General features: G+C 42.5%; 2 protein-coding genes across 2 annotated transcripts in view; both read left to right on the top strand.

Annotated features, from left to right (window-relative positions):
* The first annotated feature begins 167 nt into the window (after nucleotides 1-167).
* Nucleotides 168-17192, top strand: LOC129097359 (ankyrin repeat and IBR domain-containing protein 1-like). The gene is given in 22 exon segments (XM_054606189.1): nucleotides 168-368; nucleotides 3696-4046; nucleotides 7126-7297; nucleotides 7413-7544; nucleotides 8264-8455; nucleotides 9388-9464; nucleotides 9466-9503; nucleotides 9669-9889; nucleotides 10877-10965; nucleotides 11067-11211; nucleotides 11501-11661; nucleotides 11909-11997; nucleotides 12275-12405; nucleotides 12576-12710; nucleotides 12963-13049; nucleotides 13182-13248; nucleotides 13327-13472; nucleotides 14184-14362; nucleotides 14526-14577; nucleotides 14749-14805; nucleotides 14961-15084; nucleotides 15466-17192. Coding segments are annotated over 21 exon segments (3963 nt in total). The 5' UTR covers nucleotides 168-368; nucleotides 3696-3858; the 3' UTR covers nucleotides 16947-17192.
* Nucleotides 17193-20646: 3454 nt separating this feature from the next.
* The window catches only part of snrpd1 (small nuclear ribonucleoprotein D1 polypeptide), a 3084-nt gene continuing 696 nt past the window's right edge, over nucleotides 20647-23034 (top strand). The window contains exons 1-3 of the mRNA XM_054606188.1: nucleotides 20647-20800; nucleotides 21438-21514; nucleotides 22409-22600. Of these exons, the coding sequence (XP_054462163.1) occupies nucleotides 20787-20800; nucleotides 21438-21514; nucleotides 22409-22600 (283 nt within the window). The 5' untranslated portion in view covers nucleotides 20647-20786. The remainder of the gene's footprint in view (nucleotides 20801-21437; nucleotides 21515-22408; nucleotides 22601-23034) is intronic.

Below are 23034 nucleotides of genomic sequence, written 5' to 3'. Positions count from 1 at the left end.
CCTGTTATAGCAGCTAAAATACAACTTTACAAGAAGGTTACAGTAAGATAAAGTTTCACCAAACGACCCCGCCCCCCAAGACAACCGACCAATCAGGTGAGAGCTTTCCGTATGACAGTCGGACCCGCGCATGCGCAGTACGCTTTCCTCTCTGGCAGCCACAACAACATACTGAAGCGATCCAGTCAGTCTCGCCCCTCCGCTCCCAGCAGCATCATCGTCGTCCCCGCCGGGTCCGGGTGGCAGAGAGGAGAGGATGGTCCAGTGGAAAAGCAGCCGGGGACGCCAATGACAGTGACAAGATAATGGCTCTCGATTTACTCTCGAAGTCCCCGAGTGTACGACGAGTGACCCAGTGAAACGACCGTGTGAGTAAAACGAAGGAGGCTAACAGAGGCGCTTTGCTAGCAGACAGGTAGGCTGCTCTGGGGTGGTAACGTTTACCCACCTGCCTGCTCACAGCCGTGGGAAAACGTTTACCCCCAGGTAAAGCGTTTTCCTTTCCCATCTGCAGTGTGTATATATATATAAATATATATATATATATATACACACACACAGCCCACACCTAACACTCTCTTCCCCCTGTTGTGTTAGTTATTCACACAGACTGTCAGTGTGTTGAACAAAGGAGCTTTAACCGAGGGGCCGCATGGACAGAAACATGCACACAGAAGTCGGCTGCTGTTTGTTTTGTGCTCCATTTCATGCTGACACACTTCTTCGGGGATAACCACACGAGGTCTGACCTGGATACGTAGCTGATCTACGGTGACCCAGCTAATTTTGGTGCCATTGAAGTAACTTGCACTGTTCCTCACAGTGACAGACTTTCAGCTCCCCTGTAGAAGTTTGAGGTCTCTCTTGACAACATGGTTTTGTCAGATTATACAGATCCACCCACACTCTGACAAAGGTGTCCTACCTGATGCCTATCACGTGACAGCACAACTGTCAAGGCACAACAGTGGGTTGTGTTTGTTTATATTAACAATATAGCACCAGAGTAGTAACTGTGGGTCTGACTGTGAAGGTGCTGGCAGGTAGGGCTGAAATGCTTCATGTACTTCGGTAAAGTCTACATTTAGTCATAGCTGTAGATTATCATAGCTGTACTTTTCAAACGTAACAAAGAGCTGAGATGCATATCAGTATGATATCGATATCTTGATAGGACTCCAACAAATTATTGTTTTCATCAGAAATGTAAAGATCAGTGAATTAGTTGAGTTGTAGAAAGTTATTGTCATCTATTTTTTGTAATGACTCAATAATTAAAGTAATTTATCCCAAGCATAACTGCCAAGACTCAGTTTCCATCTTCTCAAAAGTGCACATTTGCTGCTTTTTTTGTTTTATACTACTGTCCCACTTAATATCATTAGGTTTTGGACTGCTGGCATTTTTCACCATTTGCTGACGTTTAATTGCCCATAGAATTAAGCATTTAGTTGAGAAACTTATTCTTAGATTTACCTACAATGAAAATAATGAATATTTATAGAGCTAAACTGCACTAATCTTATTTCCTGATTAATCAATAATAGTTGGTCTATAAACTAATTTCCTGAAGCCGTATGTGAAGTATTCTAATGTCTTGTTCAGTTCAACCAACAATTTAAAATGATTAAAAAAAGAGAAGCAGCAAATGATTGGGGTTTTTTGCTTGAAAAGTAATTTAATAGTTGCAGATAGATTTTCTGTCAATTGATTTGTTGACCAACCATTTAAGTTCTAACCTTGTGTGTATAGTAAAGCACAAAGACCATATCACCAACACATTGTGATTTTGCTTGTAAAATTGTGATTGCTGGCTGGGTTCCCGAGAAACCAAGGCTGCCGTGACTTGAGTTGTTGTCAGCAGGAATCATCAGACAAAGATTTCCAGACAACAGTCATGTGTTTGGGATTCTTGACTTCATGAGTCATTAAGTCTTGATTAGCGCAATACCTAAAATGGGGAATACCATATGTTCCTGTGGCCTGTTCTGTGTAGACCTGTGGTATAATTGTAACTTACAATGGTTCATTTTCAAACATAATTCATAAACAAACCTTTGTTCCTGGCTGGATTAAAGGCTAATAAGACAAGTGTCCAGTGTGTGAACACTTCCTAAACCAACCGACCACAGAGTGATGTTAAGGCTCAAAGAGCTTTCTTAATGGTAGTTAATTGAATTGTCAATGCCAAGCGCAAACCTTGTGTTCCTTGGAATTCCAAACTTCCTCCATGTCCAGACTTCCTGTCCTTATTTAGTATGAGACAGAGGGAGACTGGCGGAGATACACAGAGGAGTGAAGTGAACTGGAAGTAAACCAGTGTGCACAAAACAGAGAGCCAAGCAGACATACTGACCTAATAACTATAGTAACCCCCCCCTCTCTTACCACCACCACCACCACCACCGCTTCAGATATAAACACACAGTGTCCGTTCTACTGCATGCATCACTGGAGCAGAACTTGAAAGATGTTGGCTATTATTCGCCAGCGGTTGCAGCTTCTGCGTGGCCCATATGCCTCCGTCTGTCAGTGCGTATTTTCCGTGTCTGAGTCCCTGTCTGTCACTGCATAGAAATGGGAGGCAAAGGAGGGGAGGCAGCCGGCCACGTTATTCAAATGTTCCAGAGCTCGGCCAGCCAGCGGCCAACTGTAGCCGGGCTAAAAGAGGCTCTTTGTGAGGGCCAGACAGATGGCCATAGAATGAAGACCGTAATGATACCCTCGACGGCCCAATACACACATGCACTCACATACAGCCTCCACTCGTTACAGGATGTAATGTGCTGTGTGTTTGTTTGTTAAAGACAGGACAAAGTGTGTGTGTGTTGTGTGTTGTGTGTGTGTGTGTGTGAGATAGAAGAAAAGAGGGAGAGGTGGGGAAGATGAGGAAGGAAATGAATCAGAACACACTGATAAATATAGTGATTATGTACAATATGTGACAAGAACGAGAGTGTGTTTGTTTGATTCACAACACTGTTGTATTGTATGTTGTATTATTTTTGTGTGATATTTGAAATTCTTGTCATGCCACTAAAGTAAATTTAGAAATGATAGGAAGATAATGAAAAGAACATGATAACGGGAGAACCTACAGAGGGTTAATAAGCTGTTGCTGGGAGAGTAAACTCAGCTGTAGCAGCCATAGCTGCAATTCTTGTGATTCTTTGGTTGAGTGCCTGAGAGGCAAGTAAAACTGTTTTTTGTCCAGGATATCAGTGCTGCACGGTTTAACACACACTCAGACTCTCATATCTCCAGTAACAGCCTATTGTTTGCAAAGTCTTCACAAAAGAAAGCTAACTGGACTCTCTGTGGCCAGCTGTGGTAATATTGACCATGCCTTTCATCAACTGACTAACAAATCGATGGCTTGGATATCATTAACCTTCCCCTCTCGCCTGCCCTCTTTATAATTATCTCTCTGTCTTTCTAGCTTCTTTCTTCTGCCTCTCCTTTTGCCCCTCTGTTTCCGGTAAGATAACATCCTCGCCACAGCACATCAGCTGATCGATGGATGGAGTGATTGATTGATACTTTTTCACTTTCTGACTTCTGTCTTGTTTTTTCTTTCTACTTACCTCCACCAGCCTTTTTTCCCCTGCTCATTCTAATTATTTCCTCTCCTCGTGTCCGTTTTCAACCATCCTTTTTCTCTAATGAATCTTCCCATCTTTCTCTTCTACTTTCAGGGCAGGAAAAACACTGAATCATGTTGCTCTAAGTTGTGACCTGTGGTGAACGGGGAGGAGGAGGAAGAGGAGGAGGAAGGAGGCGCAGGCAGGCAGGCAGTCAGGCAGGCAGAGGGGCATCTGCCACAGCTCCTTTAAGGCGGCCCTTTGCAAGCTTGAAGCCATGGGCAACACAGCCACCAAGTTCCGCAAGGCCCTGGTGGGTGGTGACGAGGCCCTGGCATGGCAGCTGTATGAGGGCAACCCTCAGTTCAGGGAAGGCCTGGACCCGAATGCATCGTACGGAGAGCAGTACCAGCACAACACGGCCCTACACTACGTCTGTCGCCACGCCATGACACGTCTGCTCAGGTAAAAAAATGTTTTTGATTGAATTCAAAGTTAACTTTTGAAGCTTTGACTTGTAATGTTGTTAAGCAGTTATCCAATAGGCATTTATGCAAGTGAGTCATATTAAACTGAATAACAATTAGCAGGATGTCAGCCTTAATAGATTTCTGAGAGTTACCATTTTCATAATTGTGCTTTTAAGGCAAGAAAGAGGACTTTTTTTTTTACAGAAGGGACCTGATGTATATATTTCAATTTATGTAAATGATGTTAAAAAGGTAAAAAGTCCTGTAATATCATGTTGACACATGCCAGACACAGGAAGCCATGAAGAACACTGGCTATCAGACAAAATTGGACCCACACAGACGGTGATTAACAAAACTGCAAACCACAGCCTAAAAAAGGAGCAATCACTAGTAATAGCAACTGTGAGAGTCTTAAAGTAAGCAGGAAAAAGGGGCACTCTGCCAATTCTTCACACTGCTCAGCCTGTTGAAACAGCCGTATAATGGTGTTCTCTGATTCTGGATGAGGTTTTCTTAAGTCAGAGAAAATAACTCATGATCTCTTTCTCTTGATTTAGACTTCAATCAGAAAGAATGCGTTACCAATTTGGAACGTTGAGTTTGAAAGACTTAGTCATTTTGGAGGCAGAGAGAGTCTTGCAAAAAAATAAACACTATTGAGTTGCGGTGGAGCTTGAGGCTAAAAGGTAGGATGTCTCTGCTTCTGCTGTGTAGATTTTGATAATCTTTTGTGAGGCCCCCAACTTAATGAACATAATGTATGATTGCTTGAAGCAGGTGTAACACAGCCTAAAAGAAAGGGGTCAACATTGAAAAACAGAGAGAGCAAGACACCAGTGTGTCTTTTTAACCCCCTGCAGGGATAATCAGGCTGCTGGCCATGACTGAGACAGCTGATTCAGTGACTCAATAGCCGTCCCCACCACCTCCTGTTTGCACTCTTCCTCTCTCGTGCCCTTTCTTTCTGTGATTACAGGGGGGGGTCAGAGGAAGCTGTTTAAAAGGCCGCTCAATTATCTGTGCATCTGCATGTGTGCACACGTGCATGTGTGTTTTGAGGAAGGGGAGGCTGTGACTCCACGACTGCTTAATGTGTCCGAGTCTGTGAATGTGAATATAACACAGTGAATCAGTTGGTGTGCTATTTGTGTCCCTTCCTACTAACCTATAATGGGCCGGAGAGGCGTGCTGAACGCAGCGCTCTGCTCCTGATAAGTATCAGAGGAAATGCTTCTTTGTTCCTACAGCTCGATTGGACAGAGTTAAGCGTATAGACGACCAAGGAATCTCAGACAAAATAAAGACTCACGCAGAACAAGCGTGGGCTGGTAGATGCAGAGTCTGTTTTTCAGATTATTTTTAACATATGCCTCATGGCTCTCTTCTAGTTGTCTCCTTGGGACGGGTTGGATAGTAATCCCATGAGATGTGCAAATTGGGGATTCCCAAGAAGACCTATTACTGGAAAAATGGGTGCAGTTCAGGAAGTGTATCCCTTCATTCACAACAACTGAGACCACAGTCTTAAAAACATGTGAAACACTGACTTGGTTACTCATTGTGAACAATTGACATCCTGTTTATGAAGAAGGCCAAGTCATAAAGCAGATGTGTACATGTCAACATACCGAACCTACCTTTTATTATTTTTGGGTGAGTCTTCAACTATCAGGACAGGTTTGGTTTGTTTTTTCGTCACACAGTGCAAACAAATTCTGAATTTCCGTATGAATTGAAACATTTTAACTCTCCCCTGAAGTTGTCTTGTGAAGAACAGCTTTGGTGCTAAACAATTACAGAAAAACATGTTATGTCCCCTAGCCTGTTGTTTCTAGTAGACTGATATTAGGGCCATCCATCCTGAATATGGGGCTTTTGTGCGTGTATGCGTGTGTAGAGGTGGGGGTTGTTTGGTTTGTAGTTGAAAAGGGAATAATTAGTGATTATTGTTGTGTGGGTGAATTGGCAGGGAACTGTCATTAGGGGGAAGCTTCAGGGGCTTGTGGCTGACAGGATTAGAAGGTCAAAAGTGGAAGAGCAGGACAGCAGTGGAAGAACAGGCTGCAAGGCTGCACAATAAGGAAACGTTCAAACACTAATTTAATAGTGGCTACTGCAAAGGGAGCAAAGAGGCAGAGGGCTTACAGCGTTCTTTTGTATATATTGAACCAATTGAAATCCCAACGTCCTATTATTTATTTTTTTGTTGAACTTGCATTTGTGAGAAGGTCTTTTAACTATTCATGTTATACCACTGATAGAAACAGGTTTTTTTTCTCTACATTTTAACATGCAGCTGCATTAGGACAATGTAGAAAAGGATGTGGAGTTAAAGAAAGACAATGGAATGGGACATTGTAGAGGAAAATAAAACAAGCGAGTATATGAAAGAAAAGGAAAGATGGAAGTGAAAAACGTGAAAGAATCATGGAGAGGAAAAAACAGAATATAAGTGGAGCCAAATAAAGGAGTGGAAAGCTAATCAGTAAATGGAGTTTTTGACAGACAGAGCAGAGAAAACCATCTACTAAACAGAACTGCAACCACAGCCAGGCTCTCAGTGCAACTGGAACATCCATCACTGTGTGTGTGTGTGTGTGTGTGTGTGTGTGTGTGTGTGTGTGTGTGTGTGTGTGTGTGTGTGTGTGTGTGTGTGTGTGTGTGTGTGTGTGTGTGTGTGTGTGTGTGTGTGTGTGTGTGTGTGTGTGTGTGTGTGTGTGTGTGTGTGTGTGTGCGCACACACCTGCCAGCCAGCATGTCCATTATCTCAGAGATGTTAAACAGAAATAGTCAATATTCTGCCATCTTTCTTCTCCTCCCTCTCTCTACTACTCTTCTTACCCACCAAACCCATCTCATAATCCATCTTACTACAATGCTTCATCCTCACGCCATCTCTTCTCATGCCTTCATCTTCTCCTTCCTCCACATCTTTCTCTCTCTCTCAAGAACTCTCTCTCTCACCTTCCCTTTCACCCTCTGACTTTAGCCTTCTTTCTGTCTTCCCTTTCCACCTCACTTCTGAACTCGCTAAACTGTTTTATCCTTATTCCTTCTTTTACCTTGTATAGGTCCTTCCTGTTCAGTAAAGAGGGGAACCCCAACAAGCGCAATGTGCACAACGAGACGTGCCTCCACGTGCTGTGCCAAGGCCCGCAGATCCTGTTGCTACCAGAGGGAGCACTGTCGCCACGACTGGCCCGACCCCAGAGGGACGAGCAGCGTCGTGCCGACTGTCTGCAGGTAATAAACACGTAAACACACGGATAAACTGACACGTTGGTGTGAAGAAAGGTGTATCAACAAATATACAAATAATTTCGGGTGTGTAATTGTGGGCTCCCTCGCCTGCTGCCAGATGATCCTGAGCTGGACCGGTGCCAGGCTGGAGGGAGGCCAGTACGAGAAGGCCAATGTCAACGCCACCGACAATCACCACAGCACCTGTCTGCACTATGCCGCCGCTGCCGGCATGAAGAGCTGTGTGGAGGTGAGAGAAAGTGTGTGTGTGGACCATGCAAGAAGTCAAACTCCCATTAGGAGGAGCTTTCTCCTCTGTATGGCAGATCTGTCTTTGTGATTGGATTTGATTTTACAGCCAGGGAAATCTGTAGACAGCGTTACGCCAGTCCCTGCATCAAGAGCGTCTGCTTTGTGTTGCATTACTGTCAGATCCAAGGAGTGCTTCCTGCCTTGTTTTTCAAGGTTTTGATGCTTCTGAATTAGGAAGAAAATCCACTTCCTGAATTGAAAGAAAATTGAGCGCAACTCTGACATGGACTGCCTGGGGAAATGTTACCCAGATATTATCCTTTAAGATAAAAAGTTTGAACACAGTTATCTTCATTTCCTCCCCTCTTTACTCTTTTATTTATCTCTTTAATAAACTGTCTGCCCACACCTCACTCTTTCTCCATTTTACTAAACTGCCTTTTGAATTTCGTTTTATTTGCTCCTTTTTTCCCGTCTTCTATCACATGTCACTGTCTATATCCCTTTCTTGTATTTTTCTGTTTTTCTGTCATCACATCTTTCTCTTTTGTTCCCTTCCTCCTGTTTTCTCTTTATCTGCTCAATTTACTCACACCTCTTCTTTCCTTTGTTCTCTTTTATTGCAAGTTCTTTCAATTTCTTGTTCCTCTCCATTACCCATTTCTCTCCTTTTTCTCCCATTCCTTTTGTTATCTCTTTTCTCTTCTCTCCCTGTAGCTGCTAATCCAGAGTGATGCAGACCTTTTTGTGGAGGATGAGGACAAGTTGACGCCATGTGACCATGCCGAGCGGCACCACCACACCGAGCTGGCCCTCAGCCTGGAGTCACAGATGGTTTTCTCCTCCTCTTCAGCTCAGCAGTCAAACACAGACGCACATGGTGAAACCAACCTGCTGCAATACAAGGAGGTGAGACCACAGTTACGAAATCTGGGGGTTTCCTGCTTCTGGACATTGAAGACATTATTTTTAATGCTTTTTAAAGACATACTTCACCCTTATAATGACAATTTGTAAATCATTAACTCACCACATGTTACCTTGAATTCTTGAGGAAAACTTTGTTTTTCTCACATGCCTCCACAGGGAACAGAGCAATTTAAAATAGCGTAAATACTTGATGAATTGAAATAAACTGAGGCCAGGTTTAACAACAGCAAACAACAAAGTATATAAAAATCAGTTTATTAAGTCACACAACAAGTGCAGTATAATCCAAGTCTTGTATAGCCAGTTCCTCTGTGTGCTCGCTTATTCCCAAACACGAGCATTTTAGCCAGAATCTTATTATTTAAGTTGTATCTCCTGGGAATGATTGGATCTGCTGTTTTCCTGTTTATTTATTTTTTTATTATTTATTTGTTTTGCCGTTTGAATTGGCAGGATTTTTAAATGATCATTTAGATATTTATCATACTGGTTTGTTGTTTGTGTTTGCTTCTTTTTCCCTTTTCTCTCTTCATTGGTCTCAAACCTACACTGGTTTTTGTACAGTAACACAAATAGACACATGCACATGCACATGCACATGCACGCAGCTAGCCTCATGTTTCTCAGGACCCGGGTTAAACAGAGGGCATCAGCACAGACTTCCAGCAGTGGCTGCTGCCAACTGATAGCAGTTTGATCTCTCTTCCTGCTGCCAAATCTATGCTCATACTTAATCTCTCTTTCCCACCACCACCAACCCCCACCCCTGCTGCCCCACATCCCTGACCTTAACATTTTTCTAAAATTATCTTTTTCACTTCCTTATTTGTATCTCAATGTCTTACTTTCTCTGTTTTTGCTAAATAACTTCCTCTTCCTTCATTATTTTCTGTATTTTCCTAACATTTCAGCCTTATGAGGGACTGAAGCTTCAGGACCTGCGCAGGCTGAAAGACATGCTGATCGTGGAGACGGCAGACATGCTGCAAGCCCCTCTTCACTGCTGAGGCCCTGCTCCGAGCACATGGTACGTGGAGGTTGACATTCATGAAACCTGCACAAACCCTCACAGCACTGTTGTTGCAATTACAATATTCAGGAAGAATTACAATCATATTCCTTGTGCCTAAATGTGTGTTTAACCTCTCTCTCTCTCTCTCTCTCTCTCTCTCTCTGTCTCTCTCTCTCTCAGACTGGGACAGAGAAAAACTTCTAGAAGCCTGGATGTCAGACGCTGAGGGTTGCTGCCAGCGCTCAGGTGTGACCATGCCCACCCCACCACCCAGCGGGTACAATGCCTGGGACACCCTGCCCTCACCTCGCACCCCCAGGACCCCACGCTCTCCACTCACACTCACCCTCACCTCCCCGACCGACAGCTGCCTCACACCTGGAGAGGAGAGCCTGGCTTCGGTGAGACACACCCAGTGATGACTTTAAAAGTTTTTAACTGGCATCAGTGTTTAAATGAGCTCCTAAAGATGCAGAAAACATGTTATTTAACCTACTTCTGTGAATGGAATGAGTTAGTTGGTTAATGAGGGATTGCTGGGTAGGTTGTTGTGAAAGGATTACTGAAAAGCATAGAGATATTTACCTTTGGAACCATAAGTAGTAAACAGTACAGTTATCAATGCCAGTAGAAAATCTAATGTTAAACCTGCCTTAGAACACCATATCTCCATTATATCAATGAGAGCCTTGTGTGGACTGATGGCATAAATAAATGGAAGCTGGAAAATGGAAGTTTGTGAAGATACTGAAAACTTGTCTTATCAGTTGAACTGTCTCATTTGTCAAATCTTACCTAAACAAAGGACGTCATTGGCCATCTTTCTGGCAATAAGGCTTCTCTCCTCTTTGTTGTTGCACATTAGCATCAGCGTTTGTCCCCTGTTGCTGTTGAGGCAGGTGTAATTACACATCCAGTACTTGTCTGCCTGCAGATCGTGCCTGAGGTTTAACTTGCAGGCGATCGGTGTTCAGACCTGAAGTTGTTGGACTCCTTTAACACGGAAGAGGATGTTAGGTTGTATTTTAGGAGATGCATGGGATAAAATATTTAGTATTTATTTGAAAAGCATGATGGAGCTGTGTCAGGTTTTGGAAAATAGGGATAATAATATTGGATGGCCGTAATATCACAACATGATGGAATTAACAAAGTTAAACCATTTAAACAAAGGTGGGATTTATTGCAGACATATTATATTCCTTGTATCATGATCTATAGACGTTGCTGTTTTTGTCCTTTCCCTGTGTGTGATTATGAAGACAATGCAGCTAAAAGAATTCAGTCTCAAGTTAGCAGATATTTAGTAATTTGTTAGGTATCACTGTGATATAATTTAGTGTCGGACACATGTCTGAATCATGTCTTTTTCTTCTGTCTCCCTGTAGTGTGGGATCTGTCTCTGCTCTATCTCAGTGTTTGAGGATCCAGTGGATGTGTCCTGTGGACACGAGTTCTGCAGAGCATGCTGGGAAGGGTAGGGATCTTTATTTGTTTGTGTAAATGTTCTTATATACTTCAGTGTGTTTGAGCATTGATGAATCAATTGTCCTGTGTGTGTATTTGTGTGTCTCTCAGGTTCCTCAATGTTAAGATTCAGGAGGGTGACGCACACAATATCTTCTGCCCGGCCTATGAGTGCTACCAGTTGGTGCCGGTGCATGTGATAGAAAGTGTAGTTTCCAGGGAGATGGACCAGCGATATCTACAGTTTGACATCAAGGTAGAAAAAAAACATCCATACAAATATTGATGTTCATATTAAGGCTCACCACAGCTAAATAAATGCTTTTCACCCAACTGTAAATTTATTTTGTGTGTTTGCCCCTTGTCCTTTTTCTTGCTGCATATTTGTCATAAATTGTCTTTGATTCTTCCTGTTTTTTGGCATTTCCCAATCATCTCTGCTCTGTATATTCCTTCCTGTCTTTCTGTGTTCTCTTCTTCCTTCCATATGCTCCATAATATATCTGATTCCGATCTCTCTCCACTCTCCTCCCTCCCTATTGCAGGCATTTGTGGAGAACAATCCTGCCATCCGATGGTGTCCTGCAGCACGTTGTGAGCGGGCTGTGCGGCTCACCCGACCCGGCCCCGGGGACAGCGACCCACACAGTTTCCCCCTGCTGCCCTCCCCAGCTGTCGATTGTGGCAAGGGTCACCTCTTCTGCTGGTACACTTAATGATTTATTCATGTCTATATACACATACTTACACACTCAACATAGCTGGAGGCCTGAGTGTTGTTGACCTAAAAACACATGCGTTCAACTATCAGAAATGTCTTCTGTTCCTTTTTCCTCCTCTTCTCTTTTTGCTTCCGTTTCTAGGAATTATTGACAAGTTGTCACGTTGCTTTAGTCTCAATTCTCTGTATTTTATTGCAACTCATTCCCTTTTTATAACCCCGCTGTTTGCAGGGAGTGCCTGGGTGAAGCCCATGAGCCATGTGACTGTCAGATGTGGAGGAACTGGCTCCAGAAAGTTACAGAAATGAAGCCTGAGGAGTGTAAGTCTGTCTTTTTGTTGTTAGTGTTTTACTGTGTGTTACTGGGGATCATTTGAGCTGCACCTCAGTACGCTGACGCCACAGCAAGGCAGTTAACAGCAGCTGTCAGACGGCCAACCGGGATGTGTCTAATTTATTTTTATAACGTAATGGCAGGTGTTTAGGTCAGGGATATTTGTGTGTGCTGGAGGGTGTATCAGAAGGGAAGGTGTTGGTCAGTTGAGAGGTTGCTAATGTGTGTGAGTGTGTGTTTGTCTGTGTGCGCGCTTTTCCACAGTGGCAGGTGTGAGTGAGGCCTATGAGGATGCTGCTAACTGCCTGTGGCTGTTGACCAACTCAAAACCGTGTGCCAACTGCAAGTCACCCATTCAGAAGAATGAGGGCTGCAACCATATGCAGTGTGCCAAGGTATACACATGTACCTGTCTGTGTGTCATAATTTGTTTTGATACTGATATCTGCTAACAGACTATTAATAATTATATTCTTTTGTTTCATTATTTACTGCGGTTAGGTTGGAATTATAAAAAGAATTATACTCTCTTTCTCGTTCTCTCTATCTATCTTTTTGTCTGCAGTGCAAGTATGACTTCTGTTGGATATGTCTGGAGGAGTGGAAGAAGCACAGCTCATCAACAGGAGGCTACTATCGCTGTACTCGCTATGAGGTCATCCAACAGCTCGAGGAGCAGTCCAAGGAGATGACTGTGGAGGTATTGACACACATACGCACAATCGAAAAAAAAAATCACAAACAAGCTCTCTCTAAAAGAAAAATGCACACAAAAAATATTCATACATACATTTACCTGCTCGCATTTCCACCTGCAAGAACTACCCCATCACCTGTCAGATGATACATTATTGAAGCTCATGTTGATGTGCTCTGCAGCATTTATTGTACTCTCATACACCGAAACACACGTCGAGCAATTTGAGTGAAAACAAGTTGCTTTTTCTTACAGGCAGAAAAGAAGCACAAAAGTTTTCAGGAGCTGGATCGTTTCATGCACTATTATACTCGCTTCAAGAACCATGAACACAGTTATAAGGTAATACACTCTCCAAACATACACACGCATCTTAGACATGCAAAGCTGAATTTCTTAAACGCTACTTGAGACATACGTTACAATATGATGATCACTTCACATTGGAGATGTGTCTTCTCTCTTGTTTGTTAGTTGGAGCAGAAATTGCTCAAAACAGCCAAAGAGAAAATGGAGCAGCTAAGCAGAGCCTTCATTTGCCGTAAGTCTCTCTTATATGATACAAGATGACTGAGCGTTTTTTTGTATCTGCATTATAATACTTGCTTGTTTCGTCCAGGTGAAGGAACTCCTCCAGACACGCGGTTCATTGAAGACGGTGTGAGTGAGCTGCTGAAGACGCGACGGGTCCTGAAGTGCTCTTACCCATACGGCTTCTTCCTGCAGCCAGGCAGCACCCAGAAGGAGATATTTGAGCTCATGCAGGTAATCTAATACATATCTTGGACAACAAGACTAACAACGTTAAAGGCTGTCCAGTGATCCCTAATGACTGCTGTGCTCATTAGACCACAGGTTGGCTGCATTGTTTAGGACAAACAAAGTACTGTTAGGAAATTCTGTCGCAATCTGACCGTTTGGTTTTGTTTTTCTAATACACAGATTTGTATTTTGGCCTGATGGTCATGCTGGACGATAGGTGCAAAGTCACTAGTCGACTAAATCATTCTTATGTATGGGTTTGAGATACTTTATTCACTTATTCATTAACTGTGTATAATAAATATTCTTCAGAAATTTTGCACAAAGCTCTCAACATACCACACTTTAAAGTGTTGGTGCAGTTTATAATCTGTATTTTTGATCTTTTAACGTCCCTGTGCAAAAGTATAAAATGAAGGGCATGAAGGGCATTGCTATGGTTTGACTAATGTTTTATATTCTTATTACAAACCCATAAACTAATTTGCAACATTGAGTATTTCCTTTGATAAGAAAATGATTTGGTTCTCTTGCAGTTACTTGACAATTGTGCAATGTTTTCTTTTAGTCATCCAGAATAATGACATTGTATTAGTTAGACTAATGGATTATATCTGCTGTGAGATAAAGAATACTCAAAATACACTCCGCTCATGTCTTGTCCTAATAGTTGAAGTTAAATATATGTGACAAAACCATTTTGTGTCTTCTCAGACGGACCTGGAGATGGTTGTGGAGGATCTGGCCCAGAAGGTTAACCGACCGTACCTTAGGACTCCCTGCCACAAGATAATCAGTGCAGCACGTCTGGTGCAGCAGAAGAGGCAAGAATTCCTGGCATCAGTGGCCCGAGGCGTCGCGCCCAACGATTCTCCTGATCCCCCCCGCAGGAAGTAATGACAAACTCAGTCACACATACTCAAACAGCACATGGCTTTGTTAGAGGATGACGAAGCAAAATATGGTGGAAATGTTAAAAAAAATGAAAATTAAATTCAAGTTAATCTTCATGTGTGACACTGTGAGCAAACATTCTTTTGGTTGTTTTTGTTTCAGTTACCCTGGAGGATCATGGGACTGGGAGTACCTTGGCTTTGCCTCCCCTGAGGTAAACTGTCATACCATACACTGAAACACTAACTTTTGTTCTGCTAACTATTTGGTTCGTGCCCAGCTAATGGTATTCCCTAAACCTGCACTTAGTGACCTACTTCAGTATGAGTTCATCTAATTGCATGACTACGGCTGCTGCTGACTTAGTTTGCTCATGTGTGTTAAGATGGGGAGTCGTCACTCTGTACTGGGAGCAGGAGATCAAAGAGAGAGACAGTCACAGGTAATGCACCATAGTTTCTGCTGTTCTGTGCATAAGCATGGCCTAAATGCAGTTTCCTGTGCCGAAGATTGTGCACCTGTTTGATACAAAATAGACTTACAGCACAGCTTTGAGAGTTGGCTTTGTCGTAACCCAGCTTGAATTACTCTTTGCAGGATTATGCTGACATCCAGTACCGTCGTAGACACAGACCACGGCGCAGAGGAGACATGCTGAGTCTGCACAACCTGAGAAGCAGCAGCAACACACCAGAGACCAGTAGGAGGAGTGACAACACAGGTCTGGCTAAGGCCTTACTACAGTATATAATAGCCTCATATAAAAGCCCTTCATTATAAAAAAGATTATCCAAAAAACAAAAAGGTGTATATATTACAGCTTGGGGCATTTTGGAAATTAACTCAATGTTGCACTGTAGAGGTTCCATTGTCATTTACTCGTATAGTGCAAAAACTCTTGATTCTAATCCAGCTCCATCTTTTGCCTCCATTTATAAATTTTCTCTTGTCATCACACCAGACAACCAGCAAATGGGATTTTAAGTTATGGCTCCATAAATCTGGTTTGGTCGGCGCACACAGAGGCATTGATCACTGAGATCAATTTGTTATCAAGCTTTACAAAGCAGTCCCTGTTTTAATGTGATATTTTGTGTTCCAGAAAACCCAGAGAGAAGTGAGGGCCGCAGGAGAGTGATGGGTTTGCTGGATGAAGATGATCCAAACATCCTGCTGGCCATCCAGCTGTCCCTTCAGGAGTCTCGCAGAGAGCGCAGCCAGGAGGGAGGCCCAGAGGGAGGGACGGAGGGGAGAGTGGAGCTGGATTGTGGACTGGATAGAGGACCGGAGAGGATGCGGCGACACTCGGAGGACCTGGGTGATGTTGCTTTGCAGTCTCTCAACACAGACGGTCCTCCAGGAGCCAGAGGCTCCTCCTTCCCCACTTCTCTCCTGGATCCTCCTCGCCCCCCTAACAGGACAGACTCCACCTCTCAGCCTCCCATGTCAATCTCCCACCCCCTCCCTCCCCCTCCTCCCTCCCTCAGTGCAGAGCTGCTGGAGCTGGGAGACAGCCTTATGAAACTGGGAAACATAACCACTCCTTATGACCTAGACACACACACACAGGAGCAGCTCTGCTCTCACCACACATACAACCACAGTACCCTCAACGCTCCCTACACCATTGAACCTGCTTACAGCGACTGCAGCCATAGACCGGACCAGAATGCACTGACCACTTCATATGTGATTGACCATATCACCATTACAGATCCCAGTTACTGCCACTCCAGTGGTTATTTGGCTGAGGCTGAACACACTATCTCTTGCTCACTTGAACGCACCCATAACCCGCCCCATCCTAGTACATGTAACCGGGAACACGCAGTCACATATGACAGCACCCCAAAACCAGACAGCTCCTACAACCCCTGCCCCGAACACAGTAGCTCTTACACTCAGGAGCGTCCTGCCGCCTACACTCTTGAACGCCCACCCAAATCAGACCCCCAGCCCCCTGCCCAGTTGTGCCTCCCGTCTCCAGAGCTTGAGACGGAGCTGCTGCTTTCACCGGTGATCCCCCCGGGGGGCCCTTTCACCCCCAGTGACCCTCAGAGTCTGGAGCCCCTGGACCCGACAGCCAGTGCTCAGCTGCTGGACAACATCATGGCCTGGTTTAACAACAACATCAACCCCCAGAACAACCCCCAGAGCCTGGCCCTCATCCCCTCCCCGCCCACCACAGAAACTGACTCCTCCCCTGACACACACACTGAGACTGAGTCGGAGAGCCAGACCTCCAGGGACGTGACCCCGGCCCTTATCTGGCAGCCCCTGGAGGGCGAGCCAGAAGCAGACAGAGGGTCGGCGAGTCCCTGTCTAGGTGCAGAGGGCCTGCAGATGCCGAGGCCCAGCACTCTGGAGCTAGAAAGCAGAGAGAATTGCGGGGAGGGTGTGGTCGCAGGGTGTGTGTCTGACCTGTCGCTGGACGAAGCGCGCACACACCCGTGTTCACACTCCCAACGTGGAAACAGTCCCGCACACACTGCCCCAGCCACAGAGACAGACTTGGACCTCATCCTTCAGTTAGAGGGAGACCAATCACCTGAGGAGTGGGAGGAACAAGTACACCTGGTGTGACAGCGACAGAACGATGTGGAGAGAGAACGTTAAGCCAAGTACAGGAAGAGAGATGAAAGTGAAAGAAATCAAAGACTGGGAAAACTAGAAAGAGAAAAAATATAAGATATAACGGTCAAGCCTCAATGAAAGATGTATGTCTTTGGAGTGCTTACTGTATGTATTATACTGTATCTAGAGAGGACATAAAACCCTGGGGACTTTGTCCAGTAACGATGATGTCATGCACAGGTAGATTTTTTTTTTTTTTTTTTTTTTTTTTAAGTGCTTTTGTCTGCTCTAAAAACAGACAAAATATTCTTTGAAACGAATTAGTGTTTAAAGCAAAGTACATCAATGGAAAGCTACTGATATCATAACACATAGAATGCTGCACATGTTTTTTTGTTTTCTTATTTTATTTATTCCCTGTATTTGTCTTCTCAGTTTGTTCAGGGTGAAGTTTTGGTGCTGACCATGCTGAAATCCAAACTTGCCTCACTTTAATTAACATACCGACCCAACCACGAGCTTCCTGGAGCCAAATATGATGATAACTGTAACCTCGGAGCTTGTTCAGCGTACTGTACAATCAGAGGGCCTAATTCTGATGTTTGGACCTTCATGCACACTGTGCCTGTTTTGTTAGTGAGCAAACACACTACTTATGCTTCCTTTTAGTAGGCTGCTAAGACGGAAAATATACTTGTCTGCTCAGTGAACGTGACGCTAGTACAACATGCAATCTGGAGTTTATGACAGTTATAATTATTTTGTAGAACTCCAGCAAACACAGAAGAGATATAGTCCTGTTCCTCTGCACAGGGAGGTCAGAGGTCGGTCTCAGCATCATGGGTGCTTGTTGTTAGGGGGATTGGAACACTATTTTACCTGCTTACTGCACCACCCTGCTACCCATTCTCTGTCGTTGAGCTTGAGACGAGCTTCATTAAAGTGTCATCCATATTGCTGTATTTTACAACTGCTTTGGCTCAGTTTTCACATCAGAGTGTCTGTGTGCAAAACTCTTTAACACAAAATGAATTATATCAATCAGATTGTTTGCCTCAAATCTGATGTGGAATACATGATGAAAACAACTTTATCAAATTAGGTATCAAGGCATTAAATGGTGTATATTGCTGAATTTGAATAACCGTTGCATTTCAAAATAATGCCATCACACAGAAATGAATCATCAAAACAATATTTAATGGATAAATTTAGATCCAGTCATGTGTGACAGAAGAAAAAAAGATAAGATAAACTGTGTTACTGTAGATATAGATTAAGAAGTTTAGAGTCTGATTTCACACTACATTAAGGCTTATATTCATTTTTGTGTGAAAAGGTAAAACGTTATCATTTATTAATTTGTCAGTTTGTACATTGACAACTGAGCCAAAACAATCAGACAATACTTTACATGAAAACACTTTTTTTTTAACTTTATCATGTCTATTCCACTACTGATGGCTAGTACAGTGTGCTGTTGATATATGAGAGATGGGTTGGGATTTACTGTAATTTATCCTTTTATATTTCTTTATTCCTTATTATAGAGATGATTTTTTTTCTCCAGTTGAGACCAGAGTTGTTGGGTCTGTGTGCCTTTTTATTTCAATCGTATTTGTTTATTCGTTGGTATTTATTACTGTTATTGCTTTTTGAACATGCAAAACAAAGTTGTCAATGAAAGATAATGGAGAACACACCACTTTGGCAGTTGCCATACACTGCAGGTTTATCTTATTTTACCTTATCCCTTGAGAAAACCTAATTGGAGCTAAGTGAAATAAATAATTTTTCAAATGTTTCCACTATAATTAACGACCATTTTATCTTTAAGGTGTTCAAATGTGGCCTTTGATTTTTCTCGAAATGCAAAGTAGCACTCTAATCCTGCGTTGTCACTCAGCCTTTGTCTTTAGACTTTATTGCCCAACTGGAATGTTTACAAGATAATTAAACACTGCCTGTTGTGTTGAGATGTGATCTGGTGCTGCTGGGACTGAAATCATAACAATGGAGTGGTTTAATCATACTCTCATGCCAAGCCAAACAAATGTAAAGATATCTTAACTTAGTTGAAATCTCTCCGTCTACTTTAAATGTGCCACTTATGCAGAATGTGATTTGAAAAGTGCATCACTTTTAATTGATTGAGTTTTAAGCTTGTTTAAAGTGTGAGGTCTGGCATGCTCCACTGAAGTGACAAAACCCCTTAAATAACACCTTTTACTCTCTGTATTGAACATTAAACTGTGAAGGTGCTGGACAGGTTTTAGGTGCCGATGTAGACATTTCATGAAGCCTGTTGAGCTGTGTGGGCAGCTGGTGTCGCCCATTAACATTTCAGACAATGGTTCTTGAGGAAAAGTTTAATTTTACATTTATTTTAGGTTGCATGGTTGCTACAGGATACAAAGTGGAAGAGTCGGGGGTCTTTTAATTTGCACAAGCATGCTGTTAATGTGTTGCACTAATCCAGTGGATGGGCAAGATGTGGAGGACTGATGAGTGTGGCTTTTATTATCATTATTATTTTTTGTTTGTTTGCTTGATTTAGAATTTCATTTATGGTGTCATGGGAATGGTCCTGTATCATTTTGTACACCATAAATAATGTTTATATTTTAATGATCCGTCAAACAACCACTTCAGAATAATAAAAAAAATGAAATTGCACTCATAGATTATACTTGATACATTCCCAGTCGGTCCATAAGAGAGGTTTGATGTGTGGCCAAAACTGTAAATGAAAGTGTCAGTGCAAAGTTTTCTCACAATAAAAGCAACTGAAAGATTGACGCTATGAGATTTTTTTTTTGTGACAGTTTTTCAAAAGCATCTCAACAAAAATCTGCAAAAGAAAGAATAATCGGATTAGCAAACATCGTATGCTGTCCATGTAGGACACGTTAGAGTTGTGAGGCTACGTTCAGTTTCTACTTGTTGAAAGTTATCAACAATATGCCAAACGTGATCAAGTAAACTCACGTATTTATACTCATATGAATATTCTCTAGAAATATAACTTGTTTAAATATTGAACTGTTGATTGCAAATACTGCCTTCAACTATGCAAAAAATATATATTCATTGATCATTTTTACTAAAAGCATCATCCCATGGCTTCAGAGAAACAAACAGCAGAAAAAGCACGATAAAAAAAAGAATGATGGCTACTGGGACACTTGAACACAACAGAGCCATAATCAATGTTATTAGTTACACCTGTGCTTTTCGCTGCTGCAAAAAATGTCTGTGTTGCTTTTGGTTTTAATTTTGGATTTGGATAAAAGCGTCTGCTAAATGACTGTAATGTAATGTAATGTAATTGCTCATATGTGTGGGTTGTTGTTTTTATCTGTTCATACTGTCGCAAACGCCTTTGTCATGGAAATAGCATATCCATAAATCAAGAGACAAGAATGTTGAATTTACACCTTCATTTCACATCAAAAACACGTCTATGCTGCCTTAACAGAGATAATATATTGCTTTCTATATAGTTATTGCGCAATAATGTGTCTACTTCTATTCCATTTTCTGAGATGTAATAACGTTTTAAAAAAATAGATGTTAATAATTTTAGTAGTGAAAGTTCAAACCATAGTGTCAGCTGTAAAGGGTTAACACAGTATGGTTTATCCCCTCACTGTATATGAAGTTCAACACGCCTCCATTAGGTGGCAGTGTAGTCGGCCGTGTTTCCTCTTTGCTGTCGCGCATGTGATGACGTAGAATCAGCGCGACTGAAAACGTAAAGCCTACAACAGCGGCCTGTGTTTTCACTCGACCGTTGTAATTTTTTTATCTCTGGTGGAGGATTTTTTTTCTCTACAGTCCATCACCATCATGAAACTAGTCAGGTGAGTGGTCGCTAAAAGTCACCTTTTAACCAAACGCTGTGATGGGAGGCGATGAAACAACGCGATGCCGACGGATTGAGTTAGATGTTAACGGAGAGGCGGTGGCGTTGAGGCGGGAAGAGTTCGGACTGAATGAATGGAGGCGGTGCGGCGGTACGACGGCCGAGCTCCAGGCTCTGAAATAACACCCTGATGCAAACCCACATGTGGTGTTAATACTTATATTTTAACCTTTGATTCACCTGAGACACCACGCAGGTATGAAAGCTGCAGCTCACTAGCTTTAACAAACACAGCTACATGAATGCTAGCTAGTCACTGGTAGGCCCGGGCTGCCTGGTTGTTGACGTGAACGCTTTTAGCTGCAGGATTTAATAAAACTAGACGTGGCCTTCAGTAGGTAACGTTTAGTCACGTAGCAGCCCTAATGCACGGAGGGGTCAGTGTTACTCTCACCTCCAGAGTAACGATACCTTTGTTTTGGTGCTGAAAGCTACAGCTACTAGCTACAGGCTAGGTAACGTTAGCTGACTTTACTGTGTTTTGTATACACGATGTGTGATGTTCCTTTTTAATTGTGAAAGGCTGAGCTCAAAGAAGGACGTGTTCACACTGTAATCTGTGATCTCACTCGCAGGTTTTTGATGAAGCTCAGCCATGAGACGGTCACCATTGAACTGAAGAATGGCACCCAGGTCCATGGCACCATCACAGGTAAGACACGCTGGTGCATCGTTGAAGTGTGTTAGTGTGGCCTCTTGTGCAGGAAAACTGCAGTGAAATGTGTAAGTTAAGATTCAATATCATTTAGTAGATATGCAACCAGTAGCCAGTTGATTAGGTCCGCCTAGCTAAAGCAGGCTAAGACAATAGTCTGGGAGTAAATCTTACCTTCAGGTAGGTCATAATCCTTAAGTATTGAAACTGTTTTGAGGGGTTCTGATTAACAGAATTATCTTCTTTTTTTTTTTTTTTTTTTTTTTTAGGCTGCAGCTTGTGGTGTTTCTGAATTGTATTGTTAAACAGCATATCGACAAATTCTCTTCCAAGACTCCTCTTTAGAGTTTGCTTCTTCTTTAACCCTCTTTTGGTAGCCCATGCCAGTGGGACCGACAAAGTCTGGTTAAAATCTCTGCATAATCATTTCCTCCGCAATGTGAACACCTACAGTGCATTGTAATATTAGTGATATGACCTTTTAAAAACGACAATATTTGGTACCACTTTGATAATTAGTTGTAAAGTGTAACCACAGGAGGTCAGCAAAGATGAGACTGCAAGGTGTTTAAGTTACACTTTTTTTTAAATTACTGTCACAAAGCTCTTCAGTCACTGATTTCCAGAATTCAGTTTAACCTGTCTAAACTAAAACGTAAAGACTTGAGTTTTGAAACGCTCACATTTTGAGGTCTGAAAGTGCTGGTTTAGTGTTGATTAGAAGCTAAAACTGCAAGAATGTTTTCTAAGACAGCTTGCTATTTGCATACTATCAACCTTTGGTCTTATTGTATTTCTTCCTTTACATCTTTTGTATATTAGAATGAACAATGTGGTGTGGTGTTTCTTGTTTGTTTTTTTAACGCCGGTTCCTTTCTTTTCCCCATTTAGGTGTTGATGTGAGCATGAACACCCACCTGAAAGCGGTGAAAATGACCCTGAAAAACCGGGAGCCCACTCAGCTGGAATCACTGAGTATTCGTGGCAACAATATTCGCTACTTTATCCTCCCCGACAGCCTCCCACTGGACACCTTGCTGGTTGACATCGAGCCAAAGGTCAAATCCAAGAAGAGAGAAGCAGGTGAGGAATATCAAAACATCATCAAGTTGTACAGCAGAGAGGGAACCATAATAAAGCGTACTAGGATAGTTGGTATTTTAGTGGGAGTTGGATCCTTACTGGGTCCACACAGTATGAATAATATATGTTTTATACGTTTCTGCTTTTTGAAAAAAGAATTGGCTTTATACTTGCAAAGTTTTCTTTGCACTTAACTACAACTAGAATGCTTGTTTTTTTCATCTTCACTTCACTCTCTCCACTGCAGCATTATTGATCTGCTGTTTGCTGACTTCCCTGCTTGTTTGTGTGGAGAGCTCCTCTACATAAACAGACAGCAGGGAAGAGGCTTCAGCATCATCATAAATACTAGTCTTTAGCCCCAGGGCTATTTAATGCCAGGTTTTGGTAACATCACCAAATTTAAAAGATTGTGTGCGTTTCAAGCGTCTTCA

This window comes from Anoplopoma fimbria, chromosome 10 (assembly GCF_027596085.1).
Source record: "Anoplopoma fimbria isolate UVic2021 breed Golden Eagle Sablefish chromosome 10, Afim_UVic_2022, whole genome shotgun sequence".
In the NCBI taxonomy this organism is placed as follows: Eukaryota; Metazoa; Chordata; class Actinopteri; order Perciformes; family Anoplopomatidae; genus Anoplopoma; species Anoplopoma fimbria.
Note: the sequence above shows the minus strand (reverse complement) of the source record. Positions and strands in the feature narration are given on the sequence as shown.